Raw genomic sequence first — 24,125 nt, forward strand, 5'->3', positions numbered from 1 at the left:
CTTAGATAATGAAAGACATTTGTGTCTAATGTTAAAAATTTTCATACACATCATAAATGAACTTGCAGACAAAAAGTGCTTGCAAAGAAAGCATTCATCTGCATTTCTGAAGAGGATCCATAATTTCCCTGTAGATGCTATGGACTGCATGAAACTCAAAAGCACATGAAATTTTTTCCATGTGTGTACCTGTGGTACATACCTTCCCACTCCTCACAACTACCTGACAGGGGGGTGTAGCCAGGTGTGGGTCAGTCTCTTTTCCTAGGGAAGAAATTACAGGAAAAGAGGAAAGGGCCTCAAGTTGCACCAGGTGAGGTTTAGATTGGATATTAGAAAAAAATTTCTTAACTAAAAGAGTGGTCAAGCATTGGAACATGCTGCCTAGGGTGGTGGCGGAATTACTGTCCCTGTAGTGTTCAAAAATACATAGATGTGGCATCTGAGGATGTGGTTTAGTGGTGGACCTGACAGTGTTGGGTTAAAGGAATGGTCTTGAAGGTCTTTTCCAAAGTAAATAAGTCTATAATTCTACTAAAAAAAAATCCAAGGATCAAGACTGAAACATCATGACTGGCCTACAAATTCTTGTCTTTGAAAGCTCAAAATTTATACTAACATATTGAATTTACTACTTTAAGTCCTGTACAGGCTCTCTTTCTAGTCCCTATGAAGAAAAAGTATTCACTAAATTGTGGTTTAACAGCTCTGTGCTCTTACACAGCTACACGAATTGGTGACCTTAAGAAATGCAAAATATCATGAGACATACAAAAATGACTGCTTGAAAATGGCAGTGCTATTTTGCCACAAAAACAAGAAAAATATGACAAAGGAGTTTGGGAGCAGAAGGTGAGACAGCTTCTGTTTTTGCTCTGGAAAGGCTCAGTTACAGGGAATAATGAAATACACAACCCCAGAAACAATCTACCCCTGCCTTCCGCAAACCCTCCCTTTTATTTTTCCCATGAAAACAGCTCCAGGGAAAAAGGAGAAGATATAGATATGCAAGTGCCCAACAGCCACTTCAGATCACATCCTGGCACATCAGTGCAGTATTGCTGTTCGTGGACAGTTATCCCTCCACTGACTGCAGCTGCAAAATCAGAGGGAGGGCAGATATCCTTGATAAAAATCCATGATCTTTGCTATCAAGAAATCACTGCTCCACACTTAGGGAGTAACAATTTTAAGTTTACTTACATCATAACGTGGAAGAGCATATTGAAAAGTACCTGAGAAATCCTACTAAAAATACAACAAAGTCTGGTTTTCAATAGCATCTGAAAATAATTCTTTTGTAGTACATCCCAATTCTTACTCTCTGATACTTTCACAACTAATAGATGCTGCATAAAACCTAAAGCCTCCGTGTGTATTTCTTGCAAAATGGAATATGGATACTGTAAGACAGACTTTGAAAGGAAAGGAACGTGACAGGGACCAGAGCCATCAGAACTCAGCACTTGCACTGGTCAACAAACATCTAGGGGTGCTTTCCTCACCACCCAGGCAGGCAGAGAGCACACAGGATTGTTTAGCACATAACTGGAGGGAAAACAGAGACCTGCCTCCTATTCCTCCAGGATTTGAGGCAGTATGAGGGATGAATCTCCTTAGGCTCCATGCAAAAATCTGTTTCCACAGGCTTTGAGCAAGGAATATTTGGTCTCCTGGGTGAAATTTTTTGAAAAAGGTCTTTTAAATGTGGCTATAGAGCGCTCCCCTTTTTTCCATGACAGGGAGCAGCTACTGCCATAACAGTCACTTTAAGCATTATTGAGGAATAACATCCATTAACACTTGCAGTTTTCATTGTTTCCATTGGAAACACTGCCTTCTGCTTAATGTGTCCCAGTGAAGGTGGCATGCAATTTCACTAACCATCTCTTGCCAGACATGAAAACTATTTTGTTTCCCACTGTATTAGAGCAATTAGCACTGGGAAATCCTGGCTGTGCCAAAAGGTAATGTGGGCATGGAAAGGGGAGGCAATGGAAACTCATTGTTCCAGGCTCCCTGCAGTGGACTAAATGACACCAGCCCACACAAACCCGAGCACTGACAATCTGGGTCATAGCAGAATAGCTTTCAGCTTATCTCAAAGGTCACATAAAGTTTAAAACAATATATTGGATATTTAAGGACTAACAAACAAACTGTCGGGCGGAACAAGAAGCATTTCTGTGCCCTTTGCAGTCCTTTGGTGTTGCATGTAAGATGGAGAGGGCATAACAGGCAATTTTCTGACTTTGTTTGCTTAAGATACTGTTTCTTCAGTAAACACAGAAAAGGGACATGCAGTATATGGACAGTGCTCTTTGTTCCAGCATTGGTTTTGCTGCCCAACTAACATTAATGGAATGCTCAGCAGAAACACATTTCTCCCATTTATGCTGGTGGCAAAATGTTGCTTACCAAAGGCTAGCTTGAAAAGCAGCTTAGGAAAAAATTTAATATAGCAAATACATAAAATATAGTAGGGAAATCTGTGTAAAACCATCCTTTTCATCCACATAGACCTACAGTTTTGATTTCAGGGGTAAACCATCCATGTTGCTATGTCTCAATATGAAACACAGCACAATATAAGGTGTTTGGAGAACAGCTCCATGCCTTCAAACAGGGATGAATTGAGCTCTTCAAAGAGGAACAGAGGCTTTGAGCACATGGATTATACCTTTACAGAAAGGGAGGGATTAGCTCAGTGTGTCAGGACTGCTGCTGTATCCCCCAGATACAGTCACAAAGATTTGTACAGAGATAGGACAGAGATGAGGATCTTCTCCTTTGGCCACTGGAAGACTAAGAGCTAAAAGACAAAAGAGTCTGGACTTATACCTCACTCATGAATTAGCAGCCTGCTTCTGCCTTTTCTGTTTGAAAATAAAGGGATGACAGCAGAAGACAGGTTCCTTGAGTCACTGGGTCAGTTTAGGCTCCAGGACACTCAGTGACCACATCCATTTTTCATGGAGTTAAGTCTGCTTTTTCAGGAAGTAAATGTAGAAGCAGAGTTATGTGATTCCCTTTTAGGAAAATCTTGAACAGCATTCTTAATGTGAGTCTCACTGAGGCAAACCTGAATGATTCTATGGGGTAAAGCTGCTTTTCATACTGAGCCCCTAAATTTAGGTGGGAAAAACCCAGTGTGGTCACTGGATCCAACAGCAAAGTTTGTGAAAAAAGTGAAGGGATGAGTATATTCATTAATGGCCTTGGAGTCTCAGGGTTGTGGGTTTGCTTTGTTTGCTTTTCATTACTTCTCCCCTTCAATTTTTAACTGTGCTGCAGATTTCTTTGAGGGAGACAGCAATAATACATGTAACATTCATTAAACATCTTTATACTCTTAAATTCAGGCTCAAAGTAAAGCAATTACTTACCTCTAAACTGGCATGCAGAGCACAGACCAGTAAAATTGGAGGATTTGATAACCGAAATCCATTAATTCCTTCACTTAGTTGTAATTCTGGAAAATGAATAACTTATATTAGTGTTTTTGATTTCTTCCTTTTAATGGATTGGACCTTATCTTGAAGTCTGTCCTCATGCAATAAAATATTTCCCTAATGTGGCCTGTAGGAATCGGTCATTAAAAGGAAATAGTAATCTATTCCCAGCTAATACTTTTAACTTCGAGAGAAGCCCAATTTTATCCAGCAGAAGACCTCATTAGCAGCTTCATGGGAACCAGAGGACTGCAATTAATTTGTTTAAATGGTGTGTGTTAAAACCACCTTTACACTCGACTCCCTTTTAATGCTGGCACAAGGCAGAGAAATTCCAAGTCAGCAGAGGAGCCGCCGCACGAGCCGGGAATCACATCCCTTAACTTTATTAAACTGACGAGACACATGGGAGGCTGCATATGCAGCTAAGTGTAGCTTCAGGCCACGTAGGGAAGTTGCCCAGACTTTGGGCTGTGAAATTTCACAAAATCTGTTTAATAAATCTACAAAGCCTCGCTGTAAGTTCTGTGTCACCGTCTATATTTCATGCTCCAGCACCAGAGCAAGAGGATGCGGTGGACGAGATGCTCTTCACACACAGCAGACTGGCTAATTTTATAATGCCCAACTTCTCCCCTATAATCTGCTCATGGAAATGAATAAACAATGTTTTCCTTCTTCTAACAGTGTTTCAAGGCAATTTGTGTCTCCTGCTGACTTTCCATAGTGCCACTCTCTTGCATTTGGTCGAAAAACAAAGAGCAGACTGAGGCTATTAGGGAGGTGTTCTCCAGCCAAAGTCACATCAACAGGCACTGCCACGGAAAATTAAAAATATATTAGAAACAAAATAACCCATCAAACCAAAAAGCTCCTTTCTCATCGTGATCCCCCAGGATATTCTCTCTGCCATACTTTAAACTGGTGCTGAACAGTCTAGCTGTCAGATTTGGAAAGGAGTCTTCATTTTGCATTGGAACCATAATACTTCACTATTTCAGAGCAGGTTTGGTCTTATAACCAATAATTTGGAGGTGCAGAAACATTACTGGTATTTCATGTCTTATGTCAGGTTTCCTTACCTTTATTTATGTAATTTCTCATTAATTCCAGTGGAATTAATCCTGAAGTAAGATATTACCCAAGTGAATGATAGCAGATCCCTGCTCCTCAGGGACTTGTGAATTTAATTCACTGAGAGACTTTGAAAGTTTCATCCATATTCTATATCTGCATTTTGAAGGTATTTCAGCAAAATGTCTAGAAGCAGACAGTCAGACCCACAGGCCCACACATAAATTCTTTCCAACATTTATTTTGTTAACTCCATTTCATTACATGTTTGGGATGAGTTTAGCTTAATGCCTTTAACATAAGTGAGGAAATGCAAAATTCTGTCCTTTCTACTCAAACTACTACAAAAGGGAAGTTAGATATAAATATACCAAATAAGGTAAAATTGAAAGTGTAAAAGTACATACTGTTTTCCATGAGGAATCGTGTTTTGAAGTCATGGCCCCACCAGCCGATTAGTCTAAGATTTTGTAAGGAAAGTAAATTAATAGAAATACTGGTATAATATCTTTTGATTTCATTTGAGAGCTAAGAACTACATAAGATTAAGAAATAGATACATTTCCAATAATACATTTCATTTCTAACAATGACATAAAAATGTAATAAATTCTATAAAGAGCTAGCACTAAAAACTTAATATGACTATTTGGAAACTTCTCTTTTACCACTAATGATACAACACACCACATCTTTCAATTAGCTATTGATTTCTAACAATAACCTTTTTCTTTTAATTCATTTCACAAAACAAAAAATAACGCAGAAATATTTCCACCATTTGCTTCCATGACATTAAATTCAACCCTCACTCTTAAATTTAATTTAATGAATATTGAAAGCTAGAAGGTGTTATGAAATCTTAGTTTCATGAAGAAAAGGACTTTGTAATGAACAGCAGGCAGAAAACAAACTTCAGAGTGAGGATTATGCAGGCATTGCTTTGTCCTTACTGTGAGACTGCAGTGTGAATTCTGCATACATTTTTATTCTCCTGAACTGAATTTATAGAAAAAAAAATCTATAAAATAAAAACCAATCCAGTTTAATCCAATATTCCTTTAAAAAAAAAGTCCAGAAAAAAGAAAACAAAATTTTTTAATATAATTTATCTAAGCTTGTACATTAAGATGACACTACATTATTAACTCACATTTGCTGAAAAACATACTCAAGGACACAGCTATGAACAGTTTTCCAAAGCAGCTGGATGCACTGGATCACCAAGTGCCCAAGGCACTGCAGATAAAATCAATATTGCAAAATCAAGGAGTCCCTCTCCAACTCCCTTGGGTTCTCTACTTCTTAACTCAGCCCACAGCAATATCAGTGACAGTATCGACAGTTCCACTTGAAATTCCCCCTGTATCAATGCGATTACAATATGAAGAAGTCACCACTGCAGACTCCTTCCTGAACTTCTAAGCTCTCCAGGACTGGACATACTGAACACCATTTCTTCCAAGGTTTTGCCCAGTTTTCCCTATGCCAGGTAGCAGAGTTTTTAGGCATAAACCCTGGCAAGTGTTCAAAACTTGTAATAATAAAATACCTAAAAGTAGAACTCACAGTAGATGAGCCTTCCTGGAAGTAAATGAGGAAAAAAACGTCATGGCCCCTCTCTAAAGCAGAAGCACTTTGCAGTTTGCCTAAAAGAGCTTAGCTCTGCAGAATTAAGACCATGTTCAAGTCAGAAACTTACTATGTGAATACTGCAGAGTGTAAAATAAAGTACTTACTATTTCTGCATAACAACACAGGTTTTATGTTTGCTTCTGTGAAAGGCTTTGAGCTGCATCCAAACAGAGTGTATACAGAAAAAGCACATATTTTTCTTTATTGCTGCATGATACTTTTATTTTTCTAAGACCCATGAAAATTAATAGTGCAATATACATTCATTTCAAATAAGATATTACATTGCCAAAATGAATACACCCCAAATCAAGTATAATGCAGCTTCTGCCCTAGTGACTTGGTTACTGATGCTTCAAATCATAAAAGATATTTCAGTTACTTTATATGAACTCTGTAATATATAGACAACATTGTAAAATAAACCTGAGTATGTTACTGCAACATACTACTAAAGTCAATGGCACACACATTCCATGAATTTCAAAAGTTTTAAACAGAAAAAAAAAATTGTGGGAAATATAACATTTGGACTATTACTCTGAAGCAAGGAGTTTTTTGTGGACTACATCCTGAAGTGAAAGACAAAATAAGTATCAATCAGACTATGACCCAGGTCAGGCATTTTGAATGCTCAAAACTCACTAATCCTGAGGTTGGCTTAAACCCAGATCTCTGCTGCAGCACAACATTTGCAACTTGGAAACTGAAATTTCAGAACTTCTCCAAAATGACAGAATGAAGGACTTTTTTTTTTAAAGACAGTTTTAGCTGTCTTGCCCTTTCCTACCATAATTTGACAATTTGCTTTTTCTCTTTTTTATGTTTGGATTTTTTTTTCCTTTGGCTGTTCCAGGACTTCAGAGGTGTCACTGCAGGATGTGCACTTTGAGGCAGCTCTGGTCCTACGCTCTCATTGATCTAATGGTCCATATGGATGTCACGTTATTTGACATTTAAGTTGACAGGCTTCAAAGTGTGGAAATTATCAAAATCTTCACAAATTATAGCAATTTGCTGTTTAAAATTTTCTGTGAAAATTTTGAAATGAAGGTTGCCACCGCTATGCCAAATTTCAACCTGTTATGATGGGAAAGAGCGAAGGTGTTAAACCCCAAACATAACGCTTTATAAATGCTCACTAAAAATAATAGGCAATAAAATTGCACATTAAGCTACTGCAGTAAAATTTCTTATTAAAGCGTTGTTATTCTGCATGCAAAGTGAACATTTGGAACTGCAGTCACCATTTCAACTATCCCTGTTTCAAAAAACGAAGGCAACAAGATATAAATTGAATTTAAATTCCAAGATATACTTTTTTTTTTCAAAATTCATAATGTGGAAGACTCTGAAAAGCCTTATATGATCTGCTTGTGTTTAAAAACACCTTAAACATGTTAACAATGAGACTCTAGAGTAACATACTTGTCATTGCAGATAAAACCCATTTGGGGAAGTGTGTTAAAAATCGGTATCTGAGGAGAAAAGGGTCAAATTTTGCAAATGTTCCACTATAATTTAAAAATGTAGATTTATCCAGACTAAGCCTTTTTTTTTTTTCCCCACACAGACCATTAAGCAAAATTGCTATCCTAGTGATGGACAATTTGTGGTTGCAGCATCCTTCCACCAGTCCCAGTTACCACCTGGAGCCTCCCTAAGCTGCTCAGCAGAGATGCTCCTGAAACACCCTCATAGTGAATATCTCTCCCTCCAGGAGCAAAAACATACATGAAATCTATTACGATCATGCCAAAAAAGGAGAGTGAATTAATGCTGAATTAGCTGTGGGGTTTTCTGCAAGTCATGCATGTTCTTACAAACCCGCACCTATAAGTAAATAACTTCTAAAATAGATAAAATACTGTTCTAATTTATGCCTAAAATGAAACCCATGTCATCATAGAATGGTTTGGATTGGAAAGGGCCTTTAAGATCATCTCTTTCCAAACCCTCCGCCATGAGCAGGGACACCTTCCACAAGATCAGGTTGTCCAGGAACCCACCCAACCTTCCCTGTGTCTTCATGGTTGGATAAGATTGAGACTTTCCCAGAGAATTCTGCAGCTTTCCAGTCTTTGCACAGAACTAATTTTTGCACATGCCATGTAAAATTTAAAGCAAATTTTACCAGTTCAGTCTTATGAAACAAGTAAGAATATAATGAAATATCGCTAAAATAATTTTCAAATTACTAATTTTTACATCAAAATATTCTCTTCCTTTACAAATCAGTGAACAAAAATTTGCTGGGTTGGAAAGCAATTGCAAAAAGGAACAGTATCCTCTCATTTAGTCATGCTCTCTTTAAGGGCATTTACACCAGGGAACAATCCCTTCAATAAGTATTTTTATTTAGCTCATTTTCCTCCTCATCTCTGTCTGCATTAGACTGAAGCACCGGTTGTTCATAACTTGAGTCATCTCGTTTGTAGTTGCATTAATGATGCAGGAGTGTGGGATATAATGATCATGATGTATGTGCAGTGTAAACATCAAAGGAGCTCCAGTTAAAGAACACAGGAAAAATACAAAGAAACCTCCTCTGACCTTTGCTTCGATGTTACAGATGATCATGCTACTCATTTATAATTTACAGCCTGAAGCAATGCAGGTCTCATTTCCCTTCTTGGCAGGAAAAAAAGAAAGAAACTCTTGAGTAGTGATACAGAAAACAGGAAAATACCATTAATATGGCCCAGCTTTTACAATCCAGGCCAATGTGCTGGAAGTATCCTGTCATTATATTGTGTGAGATAGTAATTTCATGTCCATGAGAAAGCACATTGAAAAGCTACAGGAATGCAGTGTGAAATTAGTAATACTTGATATTACATTTTCCAGCTTCACTGGGCATGGAACAGTTTGTCTCCTCTCCATCACCAGGTCACAATGTGAGCTAGAAATTTCAGAGTCATTATTAGGACATATACCAGCAAAGCATGCTATGCTTATGAAAGCATGGATAAAGCCAAATCAACAGGCAGTTTTGGGGCAGACTGTGTCCACAAAGCAGCTGATATAACTGTAAGTTACATCTACGAGAATGAGCTTTGAGGAGTTAATGAGACTTGTTTCTACTCCCAGTTTATTTATGCAGAACTAGGAAAGTTTATTCCACAGCACCAGGCAGACATTATGTTATGCCTGCAAAGGGAGCCTCATGCCAAAAAAGGGAATGAAAGGGACAAAAATAATCATTAAGTTCAGTTTCTTCTATATGTCCATGGCACAATTGGCTGTCTGAAGTGAATATCCTTTCCTCATGACATCATTAAGAGTTATAACAGCCAACCAAGAGTCGCTGTGCAGTGTGACACAAATTTAGAAGTCAGAGGTTAATAGTGACTCAAATATCACTCTATTAGCTTGAAGTGTGTTAAATAAACACCCATGAGAAATTAAACTACAAAGAATACTGAAAGCCTGGAGGCTGCAGCCAGCCTAGAGCTAGGAGCAATCTACATCTGACCTCAGTCATGGCAATTTGGCCATGTTTGGTCATCATCCTGCTGCCTAGGAGAACATGGTGGTACCACACCATTGGTTGCACATCCAAAGTCCAGCTTTCATGTTTCAAAAGCCAGGATAAAAAAAAAAGAAAAAAAAAAGTACAGTCTGCTCCTAAACATCAAAAATATTCCTTAACATGCCTTTTGTCCATATATGAATCCTCCGCTCAACTGAAAGTTTTAATTCCAGATCTTGAGGTACATCCTTCCAGTGTCCTGGGGTCCACACAGTAAAATATGGATAGAAAAGGTACTCTGGACTCAAGTTCTGAGCAGGAACATCTCCTAATGCAGCTGCATTCAAGAGTCAGTCCCAGAAAGCAAACTCATAAAAATAGTTTAACACTCCATCAAAACCATCTTATTCTCACCCAGATTTACAAACAACTCCCCACAAACTCTGAGCAGAGACCTGATCCCCAGGCTCAGCAGCTGGGGCACAGTCTTTACATTCTACTCTGCATTAATTTTATTGCAGTTTTTTCTAATTGCATTTTTATATGTTTCAATTTAATTTTTATTGCATTAATTTTATTGCAAATACATGAGCATGATTGTGTTTCTTCAGATTCAATGGCAAAATTCAGAATCGTGAGAATGACACATACACCAACCAAGAAAACAGAAAAACCTGCTTGTTGTTTTCATGGCATATTTTTGGCTCACTGATTGGGTCTGAGGAAGAGTTTCAATTTTCTTGCTATCATAGACTTGTCTGATCATTGATGAGTTATTTAGTCTTTCTATGCCTCAAGCCCTAATCTCTAGAAATTCTGCTCAGGACTACTCTAACTGCAGCAAGAGCTAAGAATGTATTTGTTAAAATGTTCTCACATAAGTAGCAATGAATGCCATGCAAGAATGGAGAAAAAGATCAATTTGGAGCACCTTACACAGAATTTGTTGATATACAGATAAGGAAAGAGCATTTGGAGGTAAAAGTTGATGCCACTTCATTATTTTCCCCCTCCTCTCAGCCTTTCCCCAAATTATCCTTTCAGCCTCAAAAGTTTCCCATGTTAGAATTCTGTTCAGTTCAGAATTTAATATTTTTCTTGATCTATGTCACTTAACTGGTACTTTCAAGAAGGAAAAAACCCAAACCCCCAAATTTAAAATAATAATTAAAAAAATCTATATTGCTTAATTCCACATGATATTTTACAGCTACGCTGAGACAAAACTGAGGCCCAAGTGGATGGACAATGTTATTCCACTCCAACTCCATCCTCTCCATACTGGGCTCCACAGCAGAGTCCTGTTCTGACTGGGGGCTCCCCTTCTGACAGTTCACTGGAAGGGAGAAAAACTATTTCAAACCATGTTTGGTGTGGTGATGAGGGAGTCTGGTAATCAAAACAAAGAATAATTGAAAAGTAACTCCCAGTTTCATCACCAAAATCCAGAATTCAAGGATTTTAACACCCGTGTGTAGGGGAAATATTTCACATAGCATGGAGCTGTCAGTTATGGAGAAACTTCATAGAATGTATCTATATAGGTTAGGATTTGCATGGGGGATTAAGGGAGTTAGCAGCAACCCCTGTTAGACTTTAGCAATATTTCAAACCTAACTCTCACTGTCTCCTTCAAAAAACCTTGCCAAGACTGCCAGAAGCTATATTTAAAGCCTTTTTTCCCCCCTCCCTTATATCTATTTAGATATCCTTTATCCCAAATGGTAAGCTTGGACTTGTTTCATTATTCGCTTCTGTGAAGAGCCTGTTGTTAATTTTAAGTAGGATCTGTTGTTAGAATTCTAAAAGCTTTTGAAGCCCAGGTAATTATTAGCCTCAGACTTCTGTAGTTTTGGACTTGCACACACTCTGCTGCTTTCCTTACCCTTTTCAACTCATTACAAATGTTTCCTAATTATTAAGCATATGTGACTTGTGAGCGGCGCCATACATTATTAATGGGCCAGTCTCTTAGAACTCAGTGGAAAAAATCAAAATTCCTTATGAAAAGTTGCTACTGTGAAAGTAGTAACTTTTCATATTTAATATCAATGAGGCTTTACTTTGTCAGAGGACCAAAGTAATATGATTGTATTAGAGGCTAATAGCGTGACATTTTTCTTCTGTTAAGAGGCTTGCATTTTCAGTGCCATCTAAAGGGAGACAATTTTTCTCCTCTATTTTGAGGTTTGTCTTGGTTAAAAAATAGCTAAATTCACTTTCTGCCTAGCAGCAAGTTTTAACAGCAAAGACCCAAATCCTGAAAAAACCAGTCTCATAATTTAAACAATGACACTTAACTATGCAACTGCAATGGATGAAATTAAGAAGTCTTTAGATTTGCATAATCCTCCTTTCTCCAAGAGTGGCTGGGCAGCTCTGAGCTCCCAAAGTGTCACACTTAGAGCTGGGGGATTTAACACAACTGTTGCCACGATTAGAGAGACTTTTGGGTGAAAAACCTGGGCCATGTGGCTAATCGAGTGCAAGGTGCTTTACAGCTGATAGGTACCTGAAGATAGAGGGTACACGAGCTCCTCTTGGATTGATTTTTACCTTGTTAGTCTTTTAGGCTTGACACAAGTGGGAATACACCGATTTCTACACATCCTTCCATATTACCCCTCCAGGTCAAAACAAAAGGAGATTGAGTTCACTTTTGTAGCAGGAAACAAGTTGCTGTGATCAGAGCATGGGGAAGAGGAATGGCTGCAATGCTGCCAATCCAATCAGGGCCCCTTGGAGTCTCACAGAGCTCTCCACCAAACCTCCAAGGCGCTTGCGATGAGGGATGATAATTTCATCCACCACAATCAGGCAAAAGAAAGGCATGATCAAGCAGCAGACAAAACACAAGCCTAAATTAAATCCCAGGAAAAGATCTCTGAAAAAACAAACCCCCTAAGGCTAATGAAGTTGAATTAAAAACTGTTAAACCAGCTTACGAACAACTATTAGCACAAAGTGCTCATATAACACTTTCACTGGCCAAATATCAGATATATGAAAAGGGGAATAGAGCCAACAGTATGTTCACACATTCAGCAGGGGAAAATTGAATATTCTGCCTAACACCAGAAATTAAAAATCAAGTAGGGAGCCAATTTACTCATAGAGATATTAATAAAGTTCTCGATGATTTTTATAAAGTACAGAATAGTTCTCAATTATATTATGGTGATAAAAAAGTGCATATTACATATTCTTTAAGAATTCAGTAATTTTTTTCTAGGCTGTTTCAAATAGATTAAACAAGTGAAAGCAACAATCCCTTCTAGAGCTACTTTTAAATGTGAATCTGACTTAAAGGAGACTTAGATAGTTTTGATTACTATGATGCATCTACTGAACTGTACAGTCTCCGCAGTCCCTTGAATGAATCTTTCAGGGGAAGACATCTAGATATATTTCTAAATAATAAATGTATCTGACTTAACTATAATATAAAAATTTTAAGTTCTGGAAAGTTGCACTTCCTCAGGGTCTTTGTTGATTTGAATAGAATAATCACAGTATTAATGCTAGACCTTTATCATAATAGAATCCTTATTAGTTAAAATGTAAGTTGTCACCTCTGCTCTTTGCCTGAAACAAGAAACAATCAGCATTAGACTACATTTTTATTTTTTTTACGTCAGTGGCAGGAACTAATTGAATTCAAAGTTTCAAGTGCCAGCAGAATTATCACAGAATCCAGTAGTTGTGTAACAAAACATTTACTAACACTAAGTGATACTTGAGGTGAAAAGAACTCAGAGTTTTTTTCAGTTGAAGTTTAAGTCATTAAATAAGTAAGGGAGAACAAAAATGGGCACCTTTCAGAGATATTTTAAAGAGCCTCTTCCCCCCAAAGATAAAATTTCATCCATCACTAAAAAATATAAGAAAAATGTGACTTAGGGACCTTTCTTTACAGGGCTGTAGTTGCCCTCTTTTCAGTAGCACCTGAAATACCAGTATTTGGGGCCCTAAAATAGATTTGACACGAGGCCAAATGTTTGACATGAGAAACAATGTAAGTATTTCACTTTTGACATGAAGTCCAGCACTGGTTTCAGGAGCCCCCAAGCTCCTCTTACTGCAGAAGCAGGTGAAAACCATCAGACAAGGATGTTGATATGAACTTTATCTCCTGTCACAAAATAACTGCCTTCCTCCCACACTGACTAAATCTCCCAGCACTTTCTCACAATGGGTTGCTAGAAAGTCAGCTCAGAAAATTGTCAGTGAAAACAGAGGGATGCCAAAAAAACTTGATTACACTAGCAAACTATTACATTTTTGTTAAATAATCTGCAGACATCTAAAGAAATTAATTAATAATTCTTTGCTTTGAGCAGCTGCTTTTTGTGACGTGGGAGAGAAAGAATCTAAAATTTTTCCAAAACAGTTGCACTGGTATGATTAAGTCAGTGAATTGTTGTCATGCTGACTGAGAATTTAAGTGAAAGAAAGGGAAGAGAGGATACAGTTCCCTTCCAGCATCTCACTGGAAACTACTCTTCAATCACTTGAGTGAGCACTATATGGTGGTAGCTGCCATGTGGTTTCCACAGAGTGGAAGGCAGGAAGAGGCAACTGCCAGCAAGCACTGGAATTACTTCAGTGAAGAACAAGGAGTAGTCACCCTGACAGTAAGAATTTACCATCAGCAACAAAGTGATGTGGAAGTATTTCACAAATGAAAAGTGAGAGGAACAATGGCCAAGAATAAATATAAGTCATGAGGGCCTCTAGGATGCTCCTGATTCAAAGATGTGTGGAGATGAGTAAGAAGAAAAGTACAGCAGTCTGTGGATATGCTTTGCTGGACTTTGCAAGAAAGGAGGTGGTGGGGGGCACAAAAACTAAAATATGATGTCTGCCCTGGTGAGACCTTATCCTGGCTGAGGCCTGGAGAGGTGAAAGTTCAGCCAGGAGAAAGAGAGGGTATGAGGATCAGAAACCCCATGAACAAGTGGAAACAAATAAGTACAAGTGGTAAAGAAGAAAACCTCAACACAATACTCCAGTGCACACACCCAGGACACCAACTTTGCAAGAAATAATGAGACTGAATTATTCCCTTAACCTGGGCAATGACCTTCCAATTACCTTTAAAAATGCTCGTGGTTTGAATCAGGTGCTGGCTGTGATATGAATCACAATATGAACTGTGTGTGATCCCAGAGCTGTGACTAAAGCCAGAGAGGTATCCAGCCAGGATAGGGACATGAATAGTTCTGGGAGACGTGCTGGGCAGGAAACCCCATCCGAGCCTGTAACTCACAATTACAGGAATATACTCCAGGGGACTTGAACGGGGAGAAAAAAAGGCAACTATTAATGGCACAAAAGCATAATGGCTATTGCTGGTGCTTTCAGCTTAGAGCAATATCAAGGCATACCGTGATCTCAGAGCACATTCTATAAGGAAAAATTAGAAACAATTCCCCACTGTGGTCTAATGAACTAATACAAAAGCATGAGCAAATCTCATTTTTAAAGGACATGTGCGGACTACAGCATAACTGAGAATCTTAGGAGGAAAGCTTCATGGAAATTTCCAAGAGTTTCTGAAGTAGAAAAAGGGGAAAAATGATCAAATACTGAAAGTGAGTCAACATCTAGTAGGAAATCCCAGATGCAGAATTGCATTAGTTCCAGCACATTTCTGCACAGAGGTAAGTGAGCTCTTAGTGGAAATGGCAGAAGATTTAATTGAGGGTTTTTGTTGAAAACAAAAATTTTCCTCCCTAAAAGAGAGAGATTCTGTGAGGTGGACACAAGAACATATAGATGAATAGATAAGAATGAGAGATAATTCCTTTTTCTGTGACTTATTTAAAAAGCAGGCAAAGAAGGGGCTTCTTTTTCCATTTTCTTAAAGGCATGTGACACCAGCATGAGAGTTGAATTTCTAGAAGTTCATTCACCAGGAAGGAAACAAATTTACTGCTTTGTCTTACTGGGAAAAAAATCAAGATATGGCAAAGTGCTCTCAAAACTACCTGTCTCAAAGCAGACAACTGAGGCACAAAGAGCAGCCAGCTAACAACACACGGCCTTTGAAGTGGGGGGCAAAATTACAGCAGCCATCCAGACTCCAAGGAGAGCCCCAGGATTTCTTCCTCGCTAGTTAACAGGATGCAAGAGTTGCCCCCAGGCTACATTCACCTTTCCATTGTGCTAAGCCTGTTGGTTCCTTTCATGTGTTCGAGCAGTGGTGTCTTACACCATCTGATGAGAAAAGCTGGAGGCAGCAGATGGGAAAGCACATCTGCAAGGAACACAGCCACGTCCCTCCCATTTCCAAGGCAGGCAGAAGGAAAGGGCCATGGCAGAGCACACAAAGTGGTGTGCATGTCCCATCAGCGTGGTCCAGAAGGAGAGATGCATGGGAGTACACACAGGGAATGGAAACAGCACATTTCTTCCACCCTCACTAAACCCAGGTGACACAGAGTTCAGACACAGCAGCTTTACTCAGTTCCATCAGTTTACAAGCAGGCATCTAGCTCCTCTCTCAAACACCTTAAAGTCTAACCAGGACAGAGATGACAAAACAAAGGGGAAGACCTTCAGGGAGGAAAGAACAAGAAAGTTATTTATAATGAGAAAAGAAGCAAGATTGCTTGAAGATACAGCTTAATTACAAGCGAGGATTTGAAGGAAGAGAGAGAGAGAAAATGCTTGACAGAGAACAAGGAGACAATCATGGGAGCCACATAAAAGGATGTACAGAGCTGAAGGAATGAGAATGGGAATAGATGATGTGAGTGCACATTAACCTTTCTTTTTTTCTCTCACAGAGACTCACTCCAGAGTTAAAAAATGCTCTTGGATATTTGCCACGCAGTTGGTGAATCCGAGAACACACCCCTGCAGGCCCATCATGGGTCTAGATTGGCCTAATAAATCACTTGTCCCAAGACAATGCAATTAAGCCTAATTAGCCGATAGCTTTATTCCTAAACAGTCTCTTCCCAAGGGAGGTTTTAACTTTTGGTTTCTAAATTAGCTCAAGGAGCTAAATTGCTCTCATCTCCTTGGCAAAGCAACAGTTCATTTCTACCTTAGTACAGGATACTTTGTGCACTTGGGGGACACGTGTTGCGCTGCACAGGTAGTTTATCTGTCCACTAGCCCAGAATTTGGATCCACTAGGACCAGTGACAAACCCTTTTGGAAACAGCAGCATGTACACTTCCATCTGTCACCACTGACTTTCCCACCTGGCTGCGTTCACAAGTCTCAGTGTCACTTCTCCAGATTCTCTCCTTGACCAGGACAAGGTGCTTTATTCTGCTTTCAGTAGTGCTGAAGTACTTAGTGGAGACAAACTCCAGGGTCAATCTGTTATCTGAGTAAAGTCTAAGTAGAAGACCCAGTCAGTAAATTCTTTCCCGTGCAGGTGGTGAGGCCCTGGCACAGGTTGCCCAGAGAAGAAGCTGCGGCTGCCCCATCTCTGGAAGTGTTCAAGCCCAGGCTGGACAGGGCTTGGAGCAACCTGGTCAAGTGGAAGGTGTCCCTGCCCATGGCAAGGGATTTGGAATGAAATGATCCTTAAGGTCTCTTCCAACCCAAACCATTCTATAATTCCTTGATTCCTAGAAGTACATTTTAAAAGGGCAGCTTTAGTTCTTTCCAGTACAGGAGATATAAAACAGCCTTCCAAATCTTTTTATGACTGTCATTTGCTCCCAACTCACATTGCACCAAAGATACATTATTTTCAGCAGTTTTACAGAAGCTCCAGCTATTTATCTTGGGGATTATGTGACTCTAATTCAAAAAAAGAATAATGTGGTAACTCCTCATAGATCAAGAAAATCATTAAAGAAAAACTCAGCTGAAACTGCCAGCCCTGGAAAGTGTTGAGTAACCTTTTGCAAAACAGAGTTACTGGGCAGAGAGATCTGCACTGGAGCAGGATGGGGACCCAGAGCACCTGAGAAAAATGGGAAAGAGAAGGTCTGTGGAGTGGAGTAGCATATTTCTGTTTATCTCATGCCAGGTCATACCAAAAAGGTTGTGCAGGTCTCTACAAAAAAGTATCAGGAAGCTATTTGTGCTCTGGCATTTTCATTGGCATCAAGACACCAAACAGGGAAGTGACCTAAGAGAAAGGGTTGATATATCACCTCTGTCTTTGAAGAAATTGGCTGAAGATGCCTTGTGTTCCTCAAAACTAGTATGAAATAGCTACATTTTTGCTTCTTGTTCTTTGAAAACTTTTCTATTTTTTTTTTTTAAATCCTAAAAAAAGTAAAAGCCAACACATTCTTTGGACATCAACTGCTTCCTGTACATGCAGCATTTCTTCACATCACACAAACTTTTCATTTTTAAACTCTACCTGCTGCGAGTGGGGGTAAAGCTAAGTCTTGATAGATCCTTTCATTTTAAACACTAAACTGTGTACAGTTTTCATTTAATCCTCTGCCAGAGCTTATCTATTATTCTCTTGACTGCTTTATATATGTTTATTTCCCTTTCATCTCTTTAAATTGTGCCTTACTTTTTCTTACTTTACAGTCTCAGGGCTCTGCAAGTTTTCCCCTTCCCATCCCTTATGCCAGCTGCCAGCAGAGCTGAACCCACTGCACATCTACAGCTGCAAATACTCTGCTGGGAACACCTGATTTCTCCTGCACTTTCTTCCCCAGCTGCTCACAAATATTCACATTCCATTATAGCTAAATTCCATGGTAATTCTAGTCAGCCCTCTTTTTAGAAGTGGAAAAATAGAGAGAGAAAAAAAATTGAAAATTATAAAGGAAAATTTGCTGGAGCCCAAAGAGCTAGACAAACAAAATTTCAATATTTGTAGGTCACTTCAGTGCTCTCTGTGTCTTTGAAATCTCCTCTCTGCAACATTTACATGGAAACTCTGTGGCACAGGCTCAGCCTGCCCTGACCCAATGGTTTCAGAAGTATTTCATAGATCTGCTTCTTCCAGGTCTTTTTTGACCCAGTGGTTTCAGAAGTATTTCATAGATCTGCTTCTTCCAGGTCTTTTTTTTTTTTATTTGAAACCTTCCCATAAAGAAATCACTCTCACACAATTAGCCAGGAATATATTGCATTGTGATATATAGAGCAGGTATTAAAAAAGCTATTTGAGTATTAGGAGAGGCTTCAAAGGAGGTGAGATCATGAGAGAATGGGAATAGATCGGACCTATATATATCAGATTGATTCAGTTTTACTGCTTTAATGAGAAAGATGTGGAGACTAGTAAAGGACTACCCAACATACTTGGGTGGAGAGGTTAATTAGGATGGATACAACATGTCACTTTTAAACCCATGGCCCTTGCAGTGAATTAGAGAACCATCCCCAACTAAGCCAAGTTGTTTGCTGGACACCAGGATGGTGTTTGCAATGACACTAAACAAGAAGGGGACATATAGGATTGTATCACCTTTAGCCTGCATCTGCCAGCCATCAGATCTGAGGACCAAATCTTGCCCTTAGGCATAAATCCTTTCCCAAGTTAGTGAATTACCCAATTCATAACTCTTGTGGGAAGCTTGCACATCCATAGAGAAGAGGACTGGTATAGGTTTGTCTTTCTGTGCTGGGACATGCCGTTGTATTACTGGTTTGTGCTGGGTTTGGGTCATGGAGGTTTCAGAAATTACCTCAGTGACAGTCCCAAAGCAGAAAGCAGTTCTGGCATGGCCTCAGGTACTGATGGCTATTAAATACTTTAATAACTCCTTCTTGAGTTGCGTTTTTAAAGAAAGCAGCAAATAAGTGTTTTGTCGTCAGGAGAGCAGGGTCTGGGGGGAGCAGCTGGAGGGCAACCCAGTGTCTGAAACTGGGCATTGGATACAATCATACCACAGAATCATAGAAATTTAAACCAAAATATCTAAATTCCTTTGGCAATGGGGAGTGGTTGGGTTTGGGGGATTTAAAATTGAAAATTTGGATCGAGCTGTTTAAATTTCAATAAGTGCCTAAGTCATTTTTGCTTCAGCCTCAGTCAGTAACAGGCAAATGTCCTGAGACTACTTCTCTGAATTATGGTCAGAAACTACATTTTTCTAAGACCCAATACATTATTTCCATATAAAAATAACTACCTAGTCAATAGCTTGCAGAAAACATGATGGATGGGAAAAATTAAAGAAATCTATATAGGTGGATAAAGTGATTCATATAATATCAGCCATGAGCTAAAAACAGTATTTCAAACAGTTTAACAACAAAAGGGTGTCAGCTGGATTGGAATTTAGTTCCCTGCTTATGTGTGGGCTGAAATGCAAAGAAACAAGTGTTTGGTGCTTCTGCTTTTGACTGAAGTTGTGTGGCCACTGGGTGTCATCCTTGATTCAGATGACAGCAAAGACTTTGCAGCTGCAGCAGAAAGCCTGCAACTTCCCGAGCAGTTAAATTCCACTCTATTTGATTGTACAACATACAGAAAATTGCTCTGCATTTAAATCAGCTATAAAATTGAATACTTTGACATAGACAAATTCTCCTTTGTCTCAGTGCCTTATTTGGAGACCTGAAATGGCTGGTTGATGCTGGAAAGGAAGAGAAGTAATGCACCAGGGCATAGGAACTACAAACAAATTTGATGAGTGATTATCAAATCTGAGGAAATATGAAATAACTATGATTAGATAATGCAGAGGGACTATGCAGGAAGGTTGGAATTATATCCTTAATTGGGCCCCAGGCTGAAAAAGCCTATTTCATATAGGTAATTGCATTTTAAGATATTCAGTAGCCAGATTCAGTACACATATTAATGACTATGTATGAAGGAGCTGGTTCAGGAAAAACTAATTTAAACTCTTACCTACAATACCGAGCTAGTGCCCTCACAGAAGTTTCAAAATTTCATCAAGGAGGAAAAAGACTCAAAGTCTTTGATACTTTATTCATTCATCCTACTGCTATTCTGTGAGTTTTCACATTTTTTTCTACTGTTCTGCATTTTCCCATTTGCCCAAAACCAGGATCCGCGGGAGCAACACGACCAGGTGGAGTCATGGGAACAGTGTCTGCAACCAACTAACAGGGAAGCACAAAACTTTCCGCAAGAAATACCCAGATATCTGGAATATTTTGCCAAGGTTCACATATAAGGATTGAATCAGCTCACAACAGGTCATATGTCATCCTAATGAGTTTTCTGTTATGGGTGGCTGAGAAAAACTTATCAGTGTTATTTTGTTATCTCCTGAGAGTCTAGACAGTCTGAAACCAACACAGTGCAGCGAAGCTGCTTATTATAATATTATTTGTCTTTGAAACCTGATTTAGTTTGCCTTCTTCAAGCTAAAATAAAAGGGAGTGCCAGCAATTTCTTCAAGTATCACAGCCAGAAATGTTTACGTTTGTCAGTGCATTGAAAGCATTAATCCCATTGTTCTTAATATACATACAGTCATATACTGGTTTAAATAACAGGTATTTTTTTAATGCAGCTAACCTCAGTTGATAGCTCAGCTTTCCATGGATTATACAGTCTTTGAGAACACAGATCTCCATGTAATACTTCCTAGTTTTGCCAGTAGATATAATTTTAATGAAAACATGCCAGTACTAAAGAGTTATTAGGCACAGAGTTGAAATTGTCTTTGATTTTGTTCACCAACCAGACACTTCAAGGATTTTTTTTAAAATCCATTTTTAAAGAAAGATGTTAAATATTCTCTTTACATTAAAGAGCCTCGTAGACATGATTTAGGTTACTTGGTTTTAATATTATCAACACTCTCTTTTATGATTCTATTTAGTTTATAACTGATAGCAGACTTCAAGGAGGAAAGGCAATTAAGATATGAGGGTGTATATTAGCAATTTCAAAATTTACTAAAATTAACATAAAACAACCCATCTGAAGTAACAAAGACATGTAACCAATTTGACTTAACTTGTACTACCCTTTTCATTGATGCAGTAAATCAGTAACAAATATTAGCCCAGTGATTTTTTCTATGATTTTTTCCTATGATTTTCTTCTGTTTCTGTAAATATACACATAGATGCACATACATCCTATAACTAGGAATCTGCACAGTTTCATTTTCAGATCTCAGTTCAAAGGGAAGATCCTTTCCCTTTTAAACGTCACAGCACCTTTTATTTGAGTATAGAAAAACACTTACGCTGGTTTAACAGTCTTGGAATGCTTTTCATGAATGTAGGCACCAGCAAGGCCTCCTGCTCCAGAATTTAAATACTGCAAAGGAGAAATCAACATGTACATGTCGTGCTCATTATCTGTAAAATATCACCTTCCTTTCCTCACCCTGCTCTATAAAACAGACCAATTTTAACATTTCTAGTGCTTTCTAACTGGAGATCTTTGCATTTGTCACAAAGTGCTGATGTAGATAAAAGCAGATATATTTTTCAGATTAGATTTTTAAATATCTTTCTTGGCTTAGGTACAATAGTTTAAGTCTAACAGGCTAGAAAATTGAAGTACAACTGAAACAATTCCATGTCATAATGCATATAGCAAAGTCATCAAACAATTTCTCTGACTATATCAGTTGATTCTTAATCTCAATAGAAGTCAAAGGAACTAACAATACCTTGTTCTGTGATCTGAAATTAAGTTTAGGAAATATTCTCTCTTAGGACAGACTCAGTGTGGGAAATAAGAGAAGAGCCTCTGATACTGTGACCACAGGGCAGAGTGTGCTTCAGGGCAGATGTTTAACCACCAGCAGCATCCACCTCACATCCACAAGACCTTGTAGGTCATTTCCACTGTTGGTTTTCAGAATGTCTCATAACAGGGCCACCCCTAAAGTCAGGGTCCATCTCCTTTCTGTGGCTGGTTCAAAGATTCAGCCAAGTCTTGATCCACAAGTCAGGTGCAGTTCTTGTTCGTCTGACCTGTTTGTTGATCCGTGATATAAAGGACATTATGGAAAATAGTCTCCAACAATGAATCTTTATTACCTTGTAGGAGCACCAGCAGGCAAAATCTACTCCCCAGTCATGCAAATGAAGCTCTGCATTCCCAACAGCATGAGCCAGGTCAAATCCAACAAGGCATCCCTGCAGGATACAGATGATTATTATAACTACTTGCTAAGATAATCATCGCTACAAAAATATTTTTTAAAAAAGAACACCTTTAGAGCTTTACTTGCTCTCTCTATAGGCATGATACCTAGTGACTTTTTACATGGGCAGACAGTGATAGGACAAATGGGAATTAACTTAAAGAGGGGAGATTTAAATTAGGCGTCAGAAATTCTTCCCTCTGAAGGTGCTGAGGCCTTGGCACAGGTTGCCCAGAGAAGCTGTGGCTGCCCCATTCCTGGAAGTACTCAAGCCCAGGCTGGACCAGGCTTGGAGCAACCTGGTCAAGTGGAAGGTGTCCCTGCCCATGGCAGGGACGTTGGAAACAGATTGTCTTTAAAGTCCCTTCCAACCCAAACCCTTCAATGATGAATCTACCAAGTCCCACCTGTTTTATTACTAAAACCAAGTTTTCTATACCACAGATATAAGTCGAAATCACTAATTTTTTCTGTTTTTTTTCTTCAAGGATGCTTGGAGACATGCAAAGATGCCTAGGTTTAGTTTCCTGAGTTTTTGATCATGCAGTAAAGTGGAATAACTTGAAATAAGTACTCAGAACAAATGTAAAAAATAAACCTGTTGTATGGCACGACATGCAGAGTCAAAGTAGTAACAACATACATAGTGATGCCAGTTACTCACGAAGAATTACATTCCATTATATATTTATATTTAAGGTCTCCCTGATATTTCAACAAGGAAGATCTTTCTCTTTGGGAAGCCAGATGGGTGAGATAGCAGCTTATACAACACATTGATCTTTAAGGACTTTTGTACATGTCCCTAAAATGAAGAAATCTGCCATTTCTCTGTGAAAAGTATTGTCTTTGCCATCACGACAAGTTGCACAGGGCTCTGGAATGAAGGGGTAAAAAAGTATCTAAGGACCAGAGCCGTGTAGATCAAAAAGCAAGTTTTGCACACAAAATAACCACTGGATGGCAGCATTTTTAAACGAAAAAGTTCTTCCAAGCTTTGCTATTTATTTAAGGACAGAGAAATAAAACTGCCTTTTGTGCCTGGACTACGAATTAAATGCTATTTTGCATTTTGCTTTTAAAACACAAACAGCTTGCTTGCAAGCAGCGGGGTAGAAATAGGAGTGGGAGCACAGGCTTCGGAAAAATCAAAGTCCAATAATAAAACAAAGGGTTTTTTTTAAGAATCTCCTGCTGTTTCTTGCATAGAGGGAGCCTTAGCTAAATTATTTAAACAGTACTTTGGTATATTTAATCTTCTGTATAAACTAGATAACAATTTAAATGAAGCAACATTTTAAGAAGATGTGACATGTTAATTCCAATGGAGGCATTGGTAGCATTATCAGCTTAAGAAGTTGCTTCAAAACAATGGGAAGAAAACTCACTGCCATAGCATTTGCATGATCTAAATGTTGAAATCAGAGTCCCAATAAATAATCTTTGTGGCTTGACTTCACAGGAACA

General features: G+C 38.7%; 1 protein-coding gene across 4 annotated transcripts in view; it reads right to left on the minus strand.

Moving 5' to 3' along the window:
- KYNU (kynureninase) overlaps positions 1 to 24,125 on the minus strand; it is a 56,382-nt gene that overhangs the window by 1,723 nt on the left and 30,534 nt on the right. For all 4 annotated transcript variants that reach the window (XM_071562315.1, XM_071562316.1, XM_071562313.1 and 1 more), the window contains 4 exons: positions 22,552 to 22,650; positions 21,747 to 21,820; positions 4,934 to 4,986; positions 3,387 to 3,472 (listed from right to left, as the gene is read on the minus strand). In XM_071562315.1, coding sequence (XP_071418416.1) covers positions 3,387 to 3,472; positions 4,934 to 4,986; positions 21,747 to 21,820; positions 22,552 to 22,650 — 312 coding nt within the window. The remainder of the gene's footprint in view (positions 1 to 3,386; positions 3,473 to 4,933; positions 4,987 to 21,746; positions 21,821 to 22,551; positions 22,651 to 24,125) is intronic.

Source organism: Pithys albifrons, chromosome 8, assembly GCF_047495875.1.
Source record: "Pithys albifrons albifrons isolate INPA30051 chromosome 8, PitAlb_v1, whole genome shotgun sequence".
Taxonomy (NCBI): Eukaryota; Metazoa; Chordata; class Aves; order Passeriformes; family Thamnophilidae; genus Pithys; species Pithys albifrons.